General features: G+C 35.2%; 1 protein-coding gene across 3 annotated transcripts in view; it reads right to left on the bottom strand.

The window, feature by feature from the left end:
- PPP2R3C (protein phosphatase 2 regulatory subunit B''gamma) overlaps positions 1–22,180 on the bottom strand; it is a 37,947-nt gene that overhangs the window by 10,712 nt on the left and 5,055 nt on the right. For 2 of the 3 annotated variants that reach the window (XM_081291193.1, XM_081291191.1), the window contains exons 2-8: positions 18,623–18,750; positions 15,269–15,373; positions 14,494–14,606; positions 13,713–13,810; positions 12,196–12,266; positions 1,890–2,022; positions 202–257 (exon numbers count right to left, since the gene is read on the bottom strand). In XM_081291193.1, the coding sequence (XP_081147319.1) occupies positions 202–257; positions 1,890–2,022; positions 12,196–12,266; positions 13,713–13,810; positions 14,494–14,606; positions 15,269–15,373; positions 18,623–18,750 (704 nt within the window). The remainder of the gene's footprint in view (positions 1–201; positions 258–1,889; positions 2,023–12,195; positions 12,267–13,712; positions 13,811–14,493; positions 14,607–15,268; positions 15,374–18,622; positions 18,751–22,180) is intronic. The other variant, XM_081291192.1, reaches the window with a different exon arrangement.

The following is a 22,180-nucleotide window of genomic DNA, read 5'->3' as shown; positions in this document are numbered from 1 at the left end:
GGTACACTTGTGACTGCATATATGGTGTGTTGCTACATTGTGTTACAATCAGAGAAATGAAAAGTTATGCTGCAACTGTGTACAATGAATCAAAATGCATTCTGCTATCTCATATACCTAATTAAAATAAATAAATTAAAAAAAAGAAAATAGTTAATTATCAAGTGATATAATTAAGTAGTTAAAAAAAAAAGTATTTACCTCCAATAAGTCATCCAGGAAGCTGCATGCTAAAATATCTTGAATTTTAATTTTTCCTTTAAAAAACAAACAAATACTTAATTTCATTTTAAGAACAAGAGCAACTTAATTTGTTAAAGTTTATTATTTTACATGAGCAATTACACAATTGATATTTTAAAACTTCTAGCTCCAAAGTCCTTATTACATATTACTACAAAAAGGGAAACATTTAGTAAAAGCTGTATGTATATATTTACTTTTATACTCCCAAATATATGTCTAAGCTATAAATTCTAAAATTATCAGAGTCACAAAAAAGTAATGTCAAAAATTCTGTGAACAAGTTGGGCATAGTGGTGCCTGCCTGAAATCCCAGTGACTTAGGAGGCTAAAGCAGGAGGATTGTAAGTTCAAAGCCAGCTTCAGCAACTTAGTGAGGCCTGAGGTTACTGAGCAAGACCCTGTATCAAAATAAAAAAATAAAAAGGGCTGGGAATGTGACTTAGTTAAGCACCCCTGGGTTCAATATCTGGTACCAAAATAAATAAATAAATAAAAATTCTATGGCAAAGATATAATACTGTTTATAAAAAATAAGAAAAGAAGGGCTGGGGTTGTGGCTCAGAGGTAGAGCGCTTGCCTACCATGTGTGAGGCACTGGGTTCAATCCCCAGCACCACATAAAAATAAAATAAAGGATATTGTGTCCACCTATAACTAAAAAAAAAAAAATTAAAAAAAATAAGGAAAGGAGACAGTTTCTGTTTTTCTTTGATAGATTCTGGAATAGGAAGCAAAACAGAAGTATGGTTAAGCATTGACAGATGGAGGCTGGGTCTGAAACTCAAGTGGCAGAGCACTCGCCTAGCACATGGGTTCGATGCTTAGCACCACATAAAAATAAATAAAATAAAGGCATGCTGTCCATCTAAAACTATGAAAAAGTGAAAAAAAAAAAGAGCTGACAGATGGGAAGATAACTACTTCTATAAGAAATGAAAGAATCCAGGTAAAATGCTTAGCATAATGCCTTGTTTATAATAAATATTCAAAATAGTTTATATTTTATAAGCTTTCAAAAGGAAAAGGTGTGTATGCACCTACACCTAGAGGAGTTTAAAAAGATGATCCGGTACTATGTGTTGCAATGGACTTATTGCTGGGTTTTCAAGAAAAGGAGGAGAATCAAGACTTTGGGCCTTCTCTGACCCTTCCTCTGCCTTAATTACATGTATTTAAGTCTGGGCAGGTTAAAATAGTCAATAAAACAATACTGTCACCAAGGCCAAACTTACTAATCTGATTCCTATATAGGATAGTTATCTTGGGAAAAATCATCTTGGCTCTCTAGTATATCACATATCAGGAACAGCAAATTATATCAGAGTAATTGGTTTCTTAGAACTGGAAAGAAGTGTAATAATTGATTACCTAATTTGTACTTTTTCATTTTAGGGACAAACTGAGAGGTGACATCCCCATTATCACAAAATTTTTATAGCCAGTGCAAATAAATCATAAAAGATCTTTATATAAACTTAAACAAAAGCTTTAAAAAAAATCCCGTACTCCTTTGATATTCACTAGATTATTAGTGATAATGACATGTTAGGAAAATAAATAAATGACATTTTTCAAGACTTCTCTAATTCTTGAGACTGAGATATAATAATATTCTCATCATATCCAAGTTACATAAGATTTACCTGTTCTTAGAGGGTCCAGAAAGAAGAAAAATTTCCTAACTGCTGTACAAACATAAAAGGAGTAAAAGGATTTTTCCAGGCCATCTAATTGTGGCAAAGTAGGGATAAGTTCCAATATGTAGTTTTCTAAATCCTAAAAACAAAATAAAATAAAATTTTAAAATGTTAAATGTCTTTTTTTTTTAACTGTGTGTGTGTGTGTTGGGGGCAGGGTACTGGAACCTAAACCCAGGACACTACCACCAAACTACATCCTTGACCCTTATTATTTTTTATTTTGAGACAAGGTCTCACAAAATAACCCAGGCTGGGCTTGAACTTGTGATCCTCCTGCCTTGGTTTACTGAGTAGCTGAGATTATACCATGTCTCGTTAAATATCCATCTTGATTCTTTATTAGATACTGGAATACAATTTATGTCCTAAAAAGTTATTTGGCATTGGGTCAGGTATTGAGTATCATGCCTGTAATCTCAGCCACTCAGGAGGCTAAGACAGGAAGTTCACAAATTCAAAGCCTGGATAACTTAATGAGATTCTATCAATATTTCTAAAAATTAAAAAGTGGACTGAGGATGTAGCTCAGTGGTAGTGTGCCCCTGGGTTCAATCCCCAGTACTGGAAAAAAAAAAAAAAGAAAAAAGAAAAAATGTAAAACAAAAAACACAAACAAACCAGCATTAATACTATATAGATGACAAAACAAATTAACAATCACGTCAGTAGTGAAACATACATTGTTTCTACTAATTTACCTTTTAAAAAATTTTTACCATTATTTTTAATAAGTAATACATTTGATATAGTTTCAAATTTGAAAGGAACAAACAAAAACTCATTAATAAGTCTTCTCTCACCTTCTCTCCCAATAGGTAACCTATATTATCATCTTCTCTCTCTTTTTAAAATGCATTTTATTATGTTGCTTAGGGTAGCTTAAATTCCTGTGCTCAAGAGATCCTTCTGCCTCAGCCTCCAGAATAACTGGAACAACAAGTGTGCACTATTTCATCAAGCTTAAATGATCAACTTCTGATGTGGCTTTCCAAAGACGATGATGCAATTACAAGTCTGTACATATCTATGCATATTTCTGCCTCTCTTTTTACACAGAATGTAGCTGTATACCATGAAAAATGCTTTTGTCATTTAACAGTATATAGTCACTCATACTGGTTCTCAAAGAGCTACTATTTTAAATAACTTTATTATTTCATTTTATGGATGTAACATAATTTATTTAACCGGGTTTCTACTGACAGACATGTAGGTTGTTTCTCATCTTTCTCATCTTACTACCCTAAAAACAGTACAAGAAAGGGCTAAGCTAATTTTTCATTGTAGATATTATAGAAGAATACAGGATCTAATTTCTGTAACTGGAACTGCTGGGTCAAAGCATATGCATATTTATAATTTCCATTGACACTGGCAAACCTCCCACCTTCTCCATAAACACTATATGCATTTGACATTCCTGCCAGTGACATGAAGGCTATTTCCATAGTTCCCAAATTATGCGCCTCTGGGCTTGGGAACTCACAGGGCAGCAGTAGGATATTTTAAAATTTTGAGGAGAAACAATGACATCTGTCAGATATTGCATGACAGGCATTGTTAGGACTGGCTGAAGGTGGTTCATGTTGCAATATATTTCATTTGTAACAAATCATTGCAAAGCTAGGTTTTTGATGGATTTTGTGATAAAGCAAGTACCACACAAAATTCAGTGTAGAATAGAAAGTGAGGATTACTGTGTCCAATCTTATTCCAAGTTTGAGTAGTTACATAGTGTTCAATAGGCACACACATCCTAGTAGTAACTGCTATGTAAGAATGAAGAAAAATATTATTTTTTTTCAACTTTGTATTTTTTCAAGTGGCTGAAAGAATACTTAATGAATACTTTCATTAACTTGTTTAGAACTATCTGGTTAATAAATGGAACTGTTAGGGATTTCTTTTGGGCTAGAAGCTCTTACCAAGAGGATCTCATTAAAAGCATTATCAAATTTTTTGATCTCTTTATCTGACAGGTAAAAAAAAAGGTATCTTACTATAGATTTATCAGGCATTTTCTTATGTGAAGTTAAGGCTTTATCTTATGATTAAGAAGCATTTGTGAGTGGGAGATGATGTAGGATTAGAGGACAAATGTACTTCTCAGCAGCTCCTTAACACCAGACTTACAAAGCAGAAAGACAGTTTCTCAGTGAGTTGGGTAACTAAGGGAACTCACTGAAAATAGTGAACTATAAAAACAAACAAACAAACAAACAAAAAAAAACCCAACTAACCAAACAAACAAAATTATAGACACAGAAGTCAGAAACTTGAACATAAGAAATAATTTGTTAGAGAAGTGCCAGCGTGGGCATCAGCATGGATACCAGCAGTAGAAGAAGGGGAGGTGCAGCACAAACAAAGGAGACAGTGTGGCCAGCAGATAAAAAATTAAAAAATTAACTTGGGGTAACCTGTGGATTTGAGAAGAAGTCTGATTTCAACAGACCTAGAGTCTGTAAGGAGAAGGGATTCAGTGAAAGTAAATCCAAAAATAACTCCCACAGGAGAGGAAGCACTTTGGGCACAGAGAACTGCCACTGCTGTGGCACTCTCCACCGCTGGCATTACTAGAGAAAGTGGCCCCCACCACCTGCAAAAGCCACCATGTCCCCAAGCCCTGCACCAACAGACAAGAGATTGGGAACCCTTGCAGCTAACCAAAACAATTCCTAGAAGGCACCTGAACTAAAATAGGGACAAAGAGAATTTCCCTGAATCATTCAGCCTATGGATCCTAAGGGAGGGAACTCCCATTGTTGCTTATGCTTCAGTGGTCACCAGGGAGAATCTGCACTCCAGGGCAGAAACCTGGTATTTCATATTCATAGCTGTGAAGGTAAAATGTGTGGAGGTTTTGCTCCTATGCCTTAAAAGTGGATGTTACCAGGGACCCTAGAAATCCAGACATCCTGCAGAGACTGGCATCACCCCAATAGCAGGTGCAGAGCAATTCTCAAACAGCCATTCACAGAGTTTCAAAGTTCAATCTAGACTAAACCTTAATACTGGAATATTCAATTCAGAACTCTGCAACACCCCTGCCACAGAACACACAATGTGTCTGCACCAAAACTGTGCTACTTCACCATAAACCAGAAGCTAAGACCAGAAGCACAACCAGCTGTGCCTCCTAGCCACAAAGCTTAGCAGTTAAGTGAGGAACACAAAGGCACTGGGATTAACAACCTCCAATTCTTGACCCAAGGGTTACAAAGCCAAAAACAAATATGAAGAGTTTTGACCACCTCACTGTAAATAAGCCCTTCATTTCTCACCAGGATTTTTCTTTATTTTTTTTCCTCATTTCATCTTCATATTTCCATTTTTAAAATATTCTTTTTAAACTTTTTAATTATTTTTAAAAACTTTTAAAAAATATTTTTATTTTAATTTTTTTAGTTGTAGATGGACACAATACCTTCTTCATTTTATTTATTTATTTTTATGTGGTGCTAAGGATCAAACTCAATGCCTCACAATGCTAGGCAAGTGCTCTACCACTGAGATACAACCCCAGCCCCAATTTTTAATTATTTAAATTTTTTTCAAACATTTAATCATAAATGCATAAATAAAATGTACACAATTGACTTTTATTCAATCATAAAGAAAAATAAAATTATGTCATTTGCAGGAAAACTGATGGACCTTGGGACCATTACGTTAAGCAAAATAAGCTAAACTTAGAAGGTCAAGGGTTGTATATTTTCTCTCATATGTGGAAGCTAGAGAGGAAAAAGGAAAAGAAAGTTGGGTTGTCTCATGAAAAATCAAAGTGAGATCAGTAAAAAAGAGGAAAGAGATTTGGAGGTAGGAAGAAGGGAGGGAAGGGGGAAATGCCAAGGAGTAATACTGGGCAAATTATATTATTATATTGTGTGAATATACAAATATATAAGAACAAATCCCACTATTATGTACAACTGTAATGCACCAATAAAAAAGATGCAAAAAAATTTCATCTTAATTTTTACATTTTTTTTGCATTATTTATGATTTTTTGTGAGTGTGTATGTGGGGGTGTGTGTGGGTGTGTATGTACTCACTATACAGATAGGTTTAAAAAATGTATGTATAGTTATCTAATTTTACTTTCATGAAAATTGCTTCCTTCTGCATCTATTTGTTATTTAGCCTTGATTTGTCTTAGGTGAGATTCAATTATATGCAGGTTTGAGTTATTTTGATCTTACAGTTAATGGTTTGTCCATACTTAACTTCTATTCCATCAAATTTTCCTGATGCCATGTCCTCTTTCTTAAATACTTTCTGCAAATCTTTTATTCTTTCTTTTTTAAAGCCACCATCTGTACCCATTACCTGCCTCTAATGATCTCTTTTTAAAAATATTTCACTTTCTTTCACCTTCCTACTGTATTTTGTCTTAAACTGGAATCCCACTAAATAACAGAATTATATAGTTAATGTAATTCATATCTCATTCATATTGTTGTGATTATTAATATGGGGCACAACATAGTAGACAGGTGATGTTGAATACTTGATTTGGCCTACAATTTTGTATTGATGGCAGTAATGTTAAATGCTGACCCCAACCTTTCTTTATATAGGTGGCAATTAGATATCAAAGTAGATACCAGATATTTATCTCAAAACTATACATCTATAACTGACATAAGTGCTAGTCCTGGCTCCCTATTACCTCTACAGGGGAGACACTTCAAGATCACAGAGTAGATATCCTGCTGTTGAGAAACAGTTACAACTCAGCCAAGCAACAGTAAATCTCATTCCACATATGATCTAGCCCCACCAGATCCTAAACATTACTTCAGCTCATAGAATTGGGGAAAGAAAAACCCCAAATCAAAAACTAGGCCCCAAGGAAAAACAACCAGAGGAGAACTTTAGGTACTCCTTGACATCTACTCATATCAAAAACAGACAGAAATCCTAGAACAAAAAACTACTACACATGTACGGATACATATGTAAAAAAGGAAGGAGAATCCATCTCAACAGACATGCAAGTCCAGGACCTCTGAAAACATGAGAAAACTGGCACACAAGTTATACTACAAAGCTATAGTAGCAAAAACTGCATGGTAATGGCATCAAAATATACACAAAAACCAATGGACTAGAAGACACAAAGACAAACCCACATACTTTCAGTCATCTGATACTTGATAAATGTGCCAAGGGGGGGGGGGCGGGAAACAATGGAGAGAAGAACCCTTTTAACAAATAGTGCTGGGAAAACTAGATATTTATATGTAGAAGAATGAAATTATATCCCTGTCTTTCACCTGCAAAAAAATTCAAATCAAAATGGATCAAAGACTTGGGAATTAGACCAGAAACCTTGCAACTGCCAGAAGAAAACATATGGTCAATACTCCATTATATAGGTAAAGCACTGACTTCCTCAACACGACCCTAAAACTTAAAAAGTAAAACCAAGAATCAGTAAGTTGTTGCCATCAAATTAAAAAGCTCCTGCAGAGCAAAAAAAAAAAAAAAAAAATGATTAAGAGAGTGAAAACAGAGCCTATGGAATGAAAAAAAAATCTTTGCCAGTTACTCCTCTGACAGAGGATTTATATCCAGAATATATAAGGAACTCAAAAAAAAAAAAAACCCTCAATGCCAAAAAAACAAATAACCCAATCAATAAATAGGCTAAGTAACTAAACAGACATTTCTTAAAAGAAGAAACACAAGTGGCCAACAGATATATGAAATGTTCTATATCTCTAGCAATCAGGGAAATGCATATAAAAACTACACTAAGATTTCATTCTAGTCAGAATAGCAATTATCAAGAATATGAATAATAATAAATGCTAGGGCTGGGGTTGTGGCTCAGTGATAGGGTGCTTGCATAGCACGGGTGAGGCATTGGGTTTAATCCTCAGCACAATATAAAATAAATAAAAATAAAGGCATTGTGTCCACCTATAACTAATTTTTTTTTTTAAATAATAAATGCTGGCAAGGATGTGAGGGAAAAGGTATACTCAAACACTGCTGGTGAGACTGCAAATTAGTATTAGTACAACCACTTTGGAAAGCAGTGTGGAAATTCCTCAAAAAACTAGGAATAGAAGGCTAGGGTTGTAGCTCAGTGGGAGAGCGCTTGCCTGGCACGTGTGAGGCCCTGGGTTCAATCCTCAACACCACATAAAAATAAATAAATAAAATAAAGGTATTGTGTTCACCTACAACTAAAAACAAACAAACAAACAAAAAACCCCCAAAATCTAGAAATGGAACTACCATATGACTTAGCTATCCCACTTCATGGCATTTATCCAAAAGAACTAAAATCAGCCTACTATAATGATACATCCATTATAATGTTTAGCCAAATTATGAAATCAACCCAGGTGCCCATCAATAGATGATGGGCTTCCTTTTGTTCGTAGAAGAGGTCAAACTTTTCCTCAGCTATAAAAAAGAATGAAATAATGGCATTTTCCAATAAATGGATAGAAATGGAGAACATTAGGCTAAGTGAAATATGTCTGACTCAGAAAATCAAGAGAGCCAGCTCTCTCATATGTGAAAGCTAGAGCAAAATAAGGGAAAGAAGGTGGTGGGGGAGGGGATTAGATATCATAAAGACATAGGAAAGATCAGTGGAGAAAACGTAGGAGAATGAGAGGGAGGGAGGGAGGGAGGAAGAGAAAGGGAAAGAAATATGGGATGAATCTATATACATATATAAATGTACTAAAAGAATTTCACTTTTGTGTATATGCAGAAAGTAGCAATAAAAAGTAAATAAAAGGAAGATCAGTAGATGAGGGAGAAAAGGAGGCAAGAGATGGGGGGGAAAGGGGTGGGAGAAATAGATATTGAAATAAAATTCCTTATATGTATAAGTTTGTCAAAAAAATACTATTTATAATTACAATGCTATCATCAAAAAAGGAAGCATTTGCATTTTGTTTTTTACATACTATTTATATCCTTTGTCCAGTTTTCTACTTACCATTTCTTTTTAATTTCTAAGAGCTTTTTATATTTTATGGTAATTGGTCTTTGTGACTGAGTTTCAGATATCTTTCCCAGTTTTCTTTTAACTTTGTTTATGATAATCTTTGCCTTACATTTTTTGTTTAAGTTCACTGAATTTACTCTTTTGTAGTCTTCTTGGTTGTGCCATATTTAGGAAAACTTTCCCTGTTCCAATTTTACATCTTGAAAGCCTCTCTTGGTTTTTAAAATTAAGCAACTTTATTTTTGCTTTAACCATTTTAAGTATCATCTTTCTGATACATCTGAGATATTTTATAGTCTAAATTTATAAAATAAAAGGCATCTAAAACTTGATGTGTACAAAATAGGACTCTCTTTTCGGTTCTAATCCTGGTCCTTGACTGCTTCCCCCTTATTCTAATAGTTATTCAAAATAAAAACTGAAGACTCAACTTTGGTTCCCATCTTTCCTTTACCAATGTCCCTGTTCCTTACCTGCAATATTTAATCTAGCTTTTTTTTTTATGCCGGGGGCAGGGGTGTTCAAAATATATCTTGGTTAATCTATTTATAGCTTTCTTGTAATTTTTTTTGTAGTTACAGATGGAAGAATGCCTTTTATTTATTTATTTTTATGTGGTGCTAGCCTAGTGCCTCACATGTGCTAGGCAAGCGCTCTACCACTGAGCCACAACCCTATTTATAGCTTTCTTTATAGCCACCTATCATCCTGATCAACGACACTATCATGTCACTTGGACTACTGCAGTACATGAATCCCGCTTCCATTCTAGGCTCCTTACAAATCTCCACACAACATCCAGAGTGATCTTTAAAAATGTAAACCATGGGCTTCAGAGGTAGCTCAGTAGTAGAGCACTTACCTAACACATGTAAGGTCATAGGTTCCATCTCCAGTACCACCAAAAAAGAATTTTTAAAAAATTATGGTAGAACTAAAAATGTAAGCCATGTTCTGAAACACTCAGCTTTTAAAGTTCCAAGGGCTTCCCATTAACCTCAATATGAATCCAAACTTCATACCATGGCCTAAAATGCTTTGTTTGTGGCCCCCGCCTACTTCTCTGACTTCATCTCCTGTTGTTCTAACTCTTGATCATATGTTTTAGCCACCCTGGCTTCCTTTTGTTCATAGAACAGGTCAGATTTAATTGTGTCTTGGGGACACAATACTTGCTGTTCCTTCTGTGCTATATCTTCATTATGCTGACTTCTTTCTCATCCTCTATGGCTAAAACTTAATCACTATTTCAAAGAGGTACCCCTTCCATCCTATCTAAAATAGTCTCCTGACCTTATCATACTCTTGCCTAGTACCCTAATTTATTTTCCCCATATGACTTGTCACTACTTATTTAATAAATGTAAATGAAAGTTTGCATATAATACTCAAATTATAAATGTTAGTCTAGCAGTCACTGTCCTAAAATACAATGCCTGGTTTCAAATAGAAAAGTACCAAGGCTGGGAGAAAGACATTTTTCTTTGAGAGAAGTGTTTCTTTTCACTGAGAGAGAGAAAAAAAAAATTCCCTTTTAAAAATAATAACTGTGGACATACAATGTTTTCTCTCTGGTCCTCATCTCTTTCAATTTTTATTTCCATTTATGGAAAGAGACAAGACATACAATAATAGGAGAGTACGTTTCATAAACCAAATTAAGTGCTAAGGACAATTCTCAGAGCTAGGTAAGTACTCTAAAACCTGTCCTATGAATAAGTATCAACAAGTGACTATATTTTCCTTTCTACAGAGTGGTAGACAGAGGCAAGAGCCTTTGACTTTCAAGCTGATCTAAACCTTTTTTTATTAGTTACACATGACAGTACAATGATCTTGACAATTCATACATATGAATCAAATGGGGTACAGTTTCTCATTTTTCTGATTGTACAGGTTGCAGAATCACATTGGTCATACAGTCACCTATATACATACAGCAATAATAATGTCTATTTTATTCTGCTGCCCTTGCTATCCCCACTTTCCCTCCCCTCCCCTTGATCTAAACTTTAATAGACAAAACACACTGGAAAGGTTGTACAGTGCCAGTGTTTAGAATGAGCTAAAAGATTCTATCTACAGAAATCTGGGCTAAACAGACTTCAAGAAATTATTATTATTATTTTTTTTTTAAAGAGAGAGTGAGAGAGGAGAGAGAGAGAATTTTTTAATATTTTATTTTTTAGTTCTCGGCGGACACAACATCTTTGTTGGTATGTGGTGCTGAGGATCGAACCCGGGCCGCACGCATGCCAGGCGAGCGCGCTACCGCTTGAGCCACATCCCCAGCCCTTCAAGAAATTATTATACCAGTAATTCAGGAGGCTAAGACAGGAGGATTGCAAGTGCAGGGCCAGTTTCAAGATATTAATTATAAAAGGAACTATAACAAATGTAATGAGGAATTAATTTACATTTCTTTAAGTCATACATTCAAATATTATTTAATTAACCTAGCACATACTTATGCCCCATTCCCTTCACCTGTCCTCCCACAACACTAGAAAAAGACTCTACATTTGGGGGGAAAAAAAACTTGAGCTGAAAACGTATATGTAGTTTAGATGCCCATACTTATAAAAAGTATAGCCATCTGAATCATGAGCTTATAATGCTTTTTTTGATGTTTTTAGTATTTTTTTTTCATTTGAGCTTATAATTCTTTATTGATAACTTATACCTAAATACATTAGTATCTAGTAAGGAATAAAGATTCCTTTCATAATTGACCTTATAGCCCTAAACCTGCAGGTGGGAATACAATCACATCTCTTATATTTCTTTAAAAATTCCTGGCCCAGTGCTGAGGTTGTAGTGCAGTGGTAGAGTACTTGCTAGCATGTGTGAGGCACTGGGTTTGATTCTCAACACCCCATAAGAATAAATAAAATAAAGGTCCATTGATGATTAAAAAAATAAATAAATCCCTGGCCCTTCTTAAAAGTCACATATTAATACCATTCAAGAGAGACAAAAAGTTTTCACTGTTTCTTCAATGATTTTTAAACCTGTTAAAACATCACATTCTTTGCATTTTCCCCTTTGGAAGACCTTTTTAAAAAAAGCTTGAAGTATAAGAATCTAAAAAGGAATCTAAATGGTCAAAATGCATTTAAAACTTTATAGTAAACATATTGCTTATAAAATAGAAAAACACAAAAACTGAGAAACCAAATGTAGTAAGAATCACCTTAATCTCAATACTCAGTGATAACTACTGTTTAACATACTGGTGTCTATAATAGTGATTAAAAGCAAGTTAATACTTACAGATTCCCGAAGGTACCCTTGACCAGCAACATCATATAAACTGAGTCCTATTCTTGTTTGATGAAGCCAAACTGACAATAAAGAAAAAAATGCAATACAATTATTAACACCTATCCTTTAGTGTGTATATGTATGTGTGTGGAAGAAGAGGTGAAATGCTACATTAGAGCTGGACACAGTGGCATAGCCTATAATCCCAGAGATGTGGGAGCCTGAGGCAGGAGGATCACAAATTCAAGGCTGGCCTATGCAATTTAGTGAGATTCTGTCTCACAAAATGAAAAGGGCTGGTGATATAACTCAGTATTAGAAAGCCCCTGGGTTCAACCCCTAGTACCACACACACACACACACACACACACAAAGTTCACATGTGCTAAGCAAGTGCTTTACCACTGAGCCACAACCCTATTTATAGCTTTCTTTATAGCCACCTATCATCCATAAAAACCCATCTATTAACTCTAAAAACCTATTTCTTCTCATTAGCCCTAAAATTGTTTCAAACAAAACAAACATACCATTGAATGGCAGATTTCAACACTTCTATCATGACCAAAGCCACAATAAAACTGACACCCTTGGGGTTGGGGTTGAGGCTCAGCATTTGAGTGCTCGCCTTGCACTTGCGAGACCCTGGTTTTGATTCTCAGCACCACATAAAAATACGTAAGTAAAATAAAGGTACTGTGTCCAGCTACAACTAAAAAATAAATATTTAAAAAAAAAATAAAACTGATACCCTTGAAGAAATCATTCTTTACCTATTAAAATTGGTGTTCCACCAAATAGGAGTAGCTAACAGAATGTTACATCTTCAATGAAGCTGCTTTCATTCTACTGAGGTTGATTACAGCAGCCAAGAAAAAGATGGTACACAACAAGATTTCACAGATTATTATGGTATTTAATAGAAATCATAACAACTACAAGTTGTTTAATAGAGGCTCCTTGAAATTGATGCAACAATCAAGGATTTGAAATTATCCTTTAAAACAACTCAACTTATAGCATTTTTTAAAATACTTATTTTTTAGTTGTAGTTGGACACAATATCTTTATTTATTTATTTTTATGTGGTATTGGGGATCAAACCAAGGCCTTGCCCATGCTAGGTGAGAGCTCTGCTACTGAGCCACAACCCCAGCTCCAACTTGTAGCATATTGATGAAATAAAATTACTAGTAAACTAAAATTATTTCAAATCACCATACATTAAAATTCTTGGTTCACCTTTCAGTATTTCTAATCAGCTACTATCTTTAGGGTACATGAAATTTTATTTTTATAATAAGGAACCCAAATTTAAAGTATAAAATACCAGCTTTAGGAAGCTCCCTAAGAGTCATTATAATAATATGTAAATAATCATGTATTGTTAAAAAGACAAGAAATCCTGCTATTCAAATTCAAGTAAAAGAGTTGTTTCACATGAAGAAATACTATAGAAGCAGACTAGAAATTTACTTGATTTCTAGATGGAAGGAATTCAATCAAGCACAAGGAAAATTGATTACCTTTTCGCATGACATAGTTAAAGAACTGCATGATGGAAATTCTTCCATAAGAATCTGTATGAAGGAGTTTAGCAAAGACTTTTGCAGTGAAAAATTGCCTAAGAAAAGAAAGAAAAGACTAGAATATTCTGCCAACATAATATAAAAATGATTTCTAAGTGAATTAGCAAACAGCATAAATTTATATATTTAAAATCAAAGTGAAAAAATTAAAAGCAATAAGTATAGAAAACATGTAGTTCAAAAACTTAAAATATTAAGCCATTTATCATTGCATTCATTTTTTCTTTACATTCTCCTGTGTTAAGAATGAAGTCCTAATGCATTTAACAAAACCATGCTATGTGCATGTATAAATATGTCACAGTGAATTCCACCTTTATGTATATCTTTAAAACACCAATTAAAAATAAATAAGTTAATAAATAAAGATAGGTGAGTAGAGGAAGAGGAATAAGGGGAGGGAAAGACAAGAAATCAGGGAGCAAATTAAATTTCATACGTGTATGATTCTGTCAGAATGAACCCAACTATTAAATAACTATAAATGCACTAATAAAAACATTTAAAAATTAGTATTTGGCAGTTACACTAAAAAAAGACATCTTAAACTGTCAAACTATTTCTTTTAATCTTCATACAATATACTTTTTCTTGATTATAAATTATTTTATTAAATTTCATTAATAGCTCAAATTGTCTTTAATGTCATATGACAGACTTAAATTTTCCTTAACAGTCAAGGCATTTAAAATGCTATGCCTCTGTTAATTATTCTTACTTGCATTTTGGTCCAGCCTTTTCGCCAACCTTCAAAAAATTTTCATAATTGATCATTGCTTCCTCTCCAATCATAGGTGGTGTCTGGTGTTTGTCCAACAAAAACCATAAGTTCTTACCAAGAATTACAGAAATGAAAATGTTAAATTTTTTTCAAATGTAGTCAAATGCAACATTTCCATTGAAATGATAGTCTGATAGTAGAGATGTAATATTAAGACATAAAACAGCGGGGCTGGGGCTGGAGCTTAGCAGCAGAGTGCTTGTCTAGCATGAGTGAAACATTGGGTTAGATCCTTTGCACTGCAAAAAAATTAAGCAAATAAAATAAAGGCATGCTGTTCCTATGACTACAAAAAAATTTTTTTAAAGATATCAAATAGCTAACATTTATAGTGCCTACTAAGTCGGAAGTTTTTCAAATATAATTTCTCCTTAATCCACTTAACTATGTATAATGTAATGTATTTATACCTACTTTACAGTTAAGAATTATATCACAGAGATGTTAAGTCCATTGTCTAAGGTCGCAGAGTAGGACTGGGATTTGAAGCTCTGCAATCTGACCTGACATTAGAATCATACAGGGACTTAAAAAGAAATAAACTTAATAACACTACTCTTAGAGGATAATGGCCCATGCAAGCTCAGCAGCTGATTCTTGTGGCCACCTTATATATTACCATTCTGCACTACTAAGTCACTAGGCACCCTGAGATCCTACATGATTTAAGTAGATAACAATAAGAAATGGTTAACTTCTAACTTGATCTTACCTGTAATTCTTCATTATCTAAGAGTTCTCTGCTTTTCCTTTGGAGAAAAACAGCTCTGGATTCCTCTCTTAATTTCTGTAGTAAAACCTCATCTTCAGCTGGCAACTAAAAACACATTGTAAATTTCTACAGGTAAATTGTAAATTGAATCATATAAAATGTTACATGACTTCATGAGATAACTACATGGCACTTCCTCTGTTTGTTTTTTGATTCTTACCTTAATTTTGCTTAACATTCATTTAACAAAAAGAGATCCACAAACAATTTAGTGAACAGCAATGCTAGATCTCTGCCTTGAAAAAGCTATAGTCTAGTCCAAGTGTATTCTATATTCTTTTTTGGCAGGTGGTAGGATTGAATTCAGGGACACTCAACCACTGAGCCACATCCCTAGCCCTATTTTGTATTTTATTTAGAGACAGGGTCTCACTGAGTTGTTTAGTGTCTCCCAGTTCCTGAGACTGGCTTTGAATTTGCAATCCTCCTGGCTCAGCCTCCAGAGCTGCTCGGATTACAGGCATGTGCCACAGTACCTAGCTTATTTTATGCTCTTAAAGCTCTTAAAGCATTGTGTTTCTGCTGGGCTTGGTGCTGCATGCCTGAAATCCCATCAGCTTGGGAGACTGAGTCAGGAGGATCATGAGTTCAAAGCCAGCCTTAGCAAAAGCGAGGTGCTAAGCAACTCAATGAGACCCTGTCTCTTAATAAAAAATACAAAAAGAGCTGGGGATGTGGCTCAGTGGTTGAGTGCCCCTGAGTTCAATCCCCAGTACCAAAAAAAAAAAAAAAAAAAAAAAAAAGTATTGTGTTTCCATTGTGACCTCAGACTGATACTGAATTGAAGTAGGACTAGTTTAAGACTGACAGACATAGGAAAGCATGCCTGTTGAGACTGGATCACCTTCCTTCTTAGAGATGGTTAAGTCAGTGTCTATTATGTTGTCTTACAAGGCAGAGGGTTTGCCAAATGAGATAATTTCCATAAACAGAGCTTCAGAATACTCATTTCAACCTCAATTAAAACAATATGTTTTAAGGATTTCTTCCTCCTTTTCTACATTATCCTTGCTCTATTAAATGTACCTCAGTAGCCCTTGGTACAAATTGGATGTTGTGGTTTTCATCTTTCATTTCCAAATCTCAAAGAGGCCATCCTTCTCATCAAAAGGGATGTAGAAAAGAATAGAGAATGAATTATTTGGAGGAGGAGGTGGAATTAGGGACAAGAGAGAGACACAGACAGTTAACCAGTTAATCAGACAAGGAGAAAAATGGTGACTGAAAATTATATATATTTTCTCTGAAGGATGAGGCCATGGAGAAGAAAAAGAAAGAAGAGAAAACTTTTCACAAATGTACAATTGCAGGCAGGAAACAATAATGGATCTGGAAATGGTCCTAGAGAGGAGAGAGAAGATAGGAGAAAAAGAACTCCTTCAGAAACCAGAAGGGAGATGGGCTGATAATGTAGCTCAGAGGTATACTGCTTGTCTAGTATGTGCAAGGTCCTGAGTTTGGCCCCCAGCAAAGTAGAAATGAGAGAGAGAGAGAGAGAGAGAGAGAGAGAGAGAGAGAGAGAGAGAGAGAGAGAATGAATAAAAGAAAAAAGGGGAGGAGTTGGGTACAGTGGCATATGCCTGTGATCCCAGGAGGTTGAGCCAGGAGGATTATAAATTCAAGGTTAGCCTCAATAACTCAGCAAGGCCCTCAGCAACTTAGTGAGACCTTGTCTTAAAATAAAAAGGACTGGAGGATGTAGCTCATTAATAAAGTGCCCCTGGGTTCAGTCAAAGAAAAAAGGAGGGAAAACCAGGAGTGGTGATACATACTTGTAATCCCAGCAACTCAGCAGGCTGTAGGAAGATCATAAGTTTCAGGCCAGCCTGGGCAACTTAGCAAGACCTTATCTCAAAATAAAAATTTTTTAAAGTGCAGGGGATGTAGTGGTAGAACACTTGCCAAGCACGCATGAGATCCTGTGTTAAATTCCCAGTCTGTTTCTCTCTCTCTCTCTCTCTCTCTCTCTCTCTCTCTCTCACACACACACACACACACACACACACACACATGAAAAGTAAAAAAAAAAAAAAAAAAGAAAGAAAGAAAGAAAAGAAATGAAATGAAACCAGGAAAGGAAGACAAAATTTGATCTTGGAAGTGCAAGAAAATTCAGTCCTGAACTCAGGAATAAAGTCACAAAATTCCTACCCAAGGGGTATTCCTGGAGTAGTAAGATACTATTTGATAATCTAGTTTAAACGAGATAATAAGTACAGTCTTCTGCAGTAATTAGGCACTCAATAAATATCCATTCCCTTTCATCTCTTATAGGTTATCAAAACATTCACTTGTCTAGTTGTCTGTTTAATAATAGAAAAAACAGTAAAAAGCATATATGATGTGATCTCATTTTTTGTTAAAAAAGAACATGTATACACTCTCACAGAAATATGTAGAAGGATTCATGTAAAAACTGTATTTGTTTTGTTTTGGTACCGAAAATTGAACCTAGGGGTGCTCAACCACTGGGGGCCACATCCGTAGCCCTTTTTCCTTTTTATTTTTTGAGACAAGGTCTTGCTAAATTGCTTAGGGCCACATTAAATCGCTAAATCGGGCCTCAAATTTGTAATCCTCCTGCCTCAGTCCCTGGAATTATAGGCTTGTGCCACCATGCCAGGCGAAAAATACTTTTTTCTTAAAAGTTTTTTCCTGGAAGAAATGTTTCAATAATTCATATTAACATTTCAATCCCTAAGAATGCCAGTTAAACATAATGTTTAATATTATAATGAATAAATTTAGAAGATACCATGTTCAAGAGACATCCAGCTAAGATTCCAAAGTTAACTTTTCTATAGTGGTTACCTTTTACATACTACTAAATAGGTCTTATTCTTTTGGTAGATTTCACTTTTCAGTATAAATAGTTTTCTTAAGGCCTTACTGTTTTGTCTATGCCCCCTTCAAAGACTTCTTTACAGTTTTGGCACAAGAAAACATATAATTAAGTGAATCACTTTTAAGTTTTCCAATCTCCATCTATTTTTCAGTTTAGCCTTGAGGAAATTTTTATATCTCATAACATAGTGTTGTATACTACAACATAAAAAATCCAATAGAATACTAACACTAATATGTACTATAAAAATGATAGAAAAGAACCATAGTTCAAAAAAAAATGGGCAAAAACCAACTTATTTTCATAATAGTAATAAGATCAACTAGAATGGAAGAATATACAAAATTTAAATTTAATCTTCTATTTTTTAAAATATAAAATTCTAATTCCATTTTTAAATTATATTTTATTTATAAACTTTAAGAGACATTTGATTAAATATCACTTACCCTATAATAAAACCGAGGAATGGTCTTATATAATTCATTTGTGTTTTTTCTACCTCCTTTCCATTCTGAGTAGTATTTGGTAAATAAATCCATTTCTTCATCTTTTAATTCTTGTTCACTTTTTTGATCTGATAACAAAAAGGATTAAGGGGAGAAAAGCTCTCTTAAAAATCAAGTAATATTTTTACTCAAGTCATTGTAGATACCATAGTCTAATTAAAATAGTTGCAGAATTTCATGTTAACTTTCTTGAAATACTAAGGATCACTATCTGTCACTAAAACAGCTTCTTCTACATCTTCATAGACACTGGAGCTAGGAGTAAATGAAACAACCTCTGACTCCATGAATTTTCAGCTTCATAATCATTGTTCCTCTCCCTTATGCAAAAAAAAACTCTTTCTGAAGTCAAACCTCAAGGCTCTATTACCCTCCAACCTGCCTCTTGTTGCTGCATAACTGTCTCTTTCAGTCAGTCCTCCTTACTTAGGATGAATAAACATTTATGTGAGTGACTGAGATCCCTAAGACTTTAAAAAGGCTTTCATCTCTACTCTGTCACTCAGTTTCATTATAATACCACAGCTCCTCTTCTGAAATCCTTAAAACTCTAATACATATCAGATCATTTTGTCTGGTCATTGAAAACCACACAGCCATAATATTTGCTCTTTGGGATTTACTGAAAGATTCAATCTATGATCTATTCTCTCAAAAGTTTATTTTTGTCTTTCTGTGTCTCTTCTCCAACAAGCTTCTTGTTCTCTTATACTCCTTTTATGACAGTATTTTTGTAGCATCTTTCATGTTAATTTTTATCCTTGGACAAACCTATAATTCAATTTCTTTATGCATATGGCTCAGTGCTATTGGAAAAAAAACTGCAAAATTTTGCAAATAAATGAGAACACATCTTACCAACAAATTTAGCAATGTGGAAATCACTAAAGATGCTTGATAAACAGGAATAGAGATTTAACCAAAAAGGCTTTTAGGAAGTATTGTTATAAGAGAAACAAAAATAAGGCACATCTAGAGGTAGAAATAAATGCAAAAAAGTTCATTTAAGGAGATGGGGTTGTAGCTCAGTGGTGGGAGTGCTTGCTTAGCATGTGTGAAGTACTGGGTTCAATACTCAGCACCACACAAAAATAAATAAATAAAAGAAAGGTATTGTGTTCATCTACAACTAAAAAAATTTTTTTTAAACTTTAAGATCAAAAAAATACATTTTCCTTTATATACTAACAGGAATGACTAAGAAAATCTGATGCAGGAAAGAAGGCAATTGTTAAGAATACAACTATGAGGGGGCTGAGGATGTGGCTCAAGCGGTAGCGCGTTCGCCTGGCATACACGGCCTGGGTTCGATCCTCAGCACCACATACAAACAAAGATGTTGTGTCCGCCGAAAACTAAAAAATAAATATTAAAAAAAATTTCTCTCTCTCTCTCTCTCTCTTTAAAAAAGAAAAAAAAAAGAATACAACTATGAGATCCTCTAAAGAAAATAATGCCAAGAGTTAATAAATGGGATGGCATCATTAAAATCTTCTACAAAGATGGCGGCGGGCGCGGAGAGATCAAGTCTCTGACCTCTTCAGCTGTGCGGGCAACAATCTAAATTCTGTTTGCTAAGGATCACTAAGCAATGCTGAGCTGATGTGGATCTGGGGCGAACAGTCTGGGCCTCTCAGAACACACACTGAGCCCGGATCGGCTGAATTCAAGCTCCTGTTCGCCTGCTTCCCGCAGACAAACAGCTGTGACTCAGCACTAATCCATCCGGCTGAAACAACTGGTCAGCCCTTCTGATCCTATGGAGGTAAATGCCAACCGAGCCTTCATAGATAGTGGCCACAGGTTTGAAACGGGGCTTGGGAGAGACAGTAAGGACCCACCCGTTGCATTGGTCACCCGGCAAAGGGAAACGAACTGTCGCCATTTGCAAGAGATACCACCATGGCAGAGAACTGACATCACCAGACTGCGGTGGAGGAGATAACTTCATTGAAACCTGTGGCTACAGGTGTGTAATTCCCTAGCCTTCCCTCTCCACACATCGGGGAAACCTTAAGGGCCCCTCCCAGCTCTCCCGTGAGCGCAATAGCCAGACCGAGGGAATCAGATGTGGCGCGGGACCCGCGGCGCAGAACTCCCGGCTACTGCTCCCACCAGGGCTGAAAACTGAGGTCTCTTGCACCAGCTACCAGGGGCGTGGCTACCAGAGGCAAGTAAAATTCGCTGAGGATTCTCAGCCCCGAGCTCTACAAACTTAGGGTCTGAGGGAATGGCAAACAGGGAGAGTGTGCCCAGTCGTTCATGAAAACAGGGCTCCCGGGAGCAGCAGACCTGGTGTGTAGCCAGTATTGTGGTGAGCGGCACCCGTGAGAGGGGCCTGGCTAGAGGAAAAGTGGGGAAGTGACTAGACACAAGAGGAGGCCCTAGGCACTCAGGATTGGAGACTGGCCCAGTCTGGGAGGAGGAGCTGCTGCACAGTGATTGGTTCACGCGTACTGACAGGAGAAATGTGGCCTGGTGGGCACAGCGCCACCTACTGGAAGAGAAGTTAATCAAACTCTAAGACTGCATTTATTAGTTTTTTTTTTTCTCTTTTTTTTGATTTGGGTTTTTTCTTTCATTTTCATTTTTCTTTCTTCTTGTTTTTAAATTTTTTTTTACAATTTTTTAAAATTTTTTTCTTCTAATTTTAATTTTAATTTTTTTATTATTATTATTTAAAAAAATTTTTTTTCTTTTTTTATTTCCTATTTTTTTTCTTCTTTTGTCTTTTCATTTCTTTTCAATTTTCTTATTCCCCCTTCCTTGAATTCTACCTGCTTACTCTCATTCTCTTTAGTGACTTCTTCCCTTCACGTCTAATACCTTTCCTCCCAAGCATCAAATAAATCTATAGGAGTAAACAGTAACTCAGCAGTCAAACAGAACAAGAAGTAACATGAGCAGCTTGAAAAAGCAAGGAAGAAAAGGAGTACAAACAATGCAGGACAGCCTAAATATTCAGGAGGACCTAGAGTCATCAGAAAAATGGTCATATAAAGAACTCAAGGAACACCTTAGACAGATGGAATGGAACCTTAAAGAGGATACGAGACAGCAAATTCAAGCAGCGAAAGAACACGTTGGGAATGAGTTACATAAACAGATAAAAGAAGAAGTTAAGCATCTTTATCAGGAGATAGAGATTATAAAAAATAATCAAACAATAATTCTAGAAATGAAGGAAACGATAAACCAAATTAAAAACTCAATTGAGAGTATCACTAACAGAGTGGAGCAAGTAAAAGCCAGAACGTCAGATAATGAAGATAAAAATATATCATCTTGAAAAGAGTCTAGCCAACTCAGAAAGGCTGGTAAAAAATCACGAGGAAAAACATCCAAGAGTTATGGAATAACATAAAAAAACCAAACTTATGAGTCATCGGGATAGAAGAAGGTACAGAGATTCAAACCAAGGGAATGAGTAACCTGCTGAATGAAATAATTACAGAAAACTTTCCAGAAATAAAAAAGGAAACAGATATACAAATTGAA

The sequence above is a fragment of the Spermophilus citellus genome (genome assembly GCF_964194105.1).
Source record: "Spermophilus citellus genome assembly, chromosome: 4".
Lineage (NCBI taxonomy): Eukaryota > Metazoa > Chordata > Mammalia > Rodentia > Sciuridae > Spermophilus > Spermophilus citellus.
Note: the sequence above shows the minus strand (reverse complement) of the source record. Positions and strands in the feature narration are given on the sequence as shown.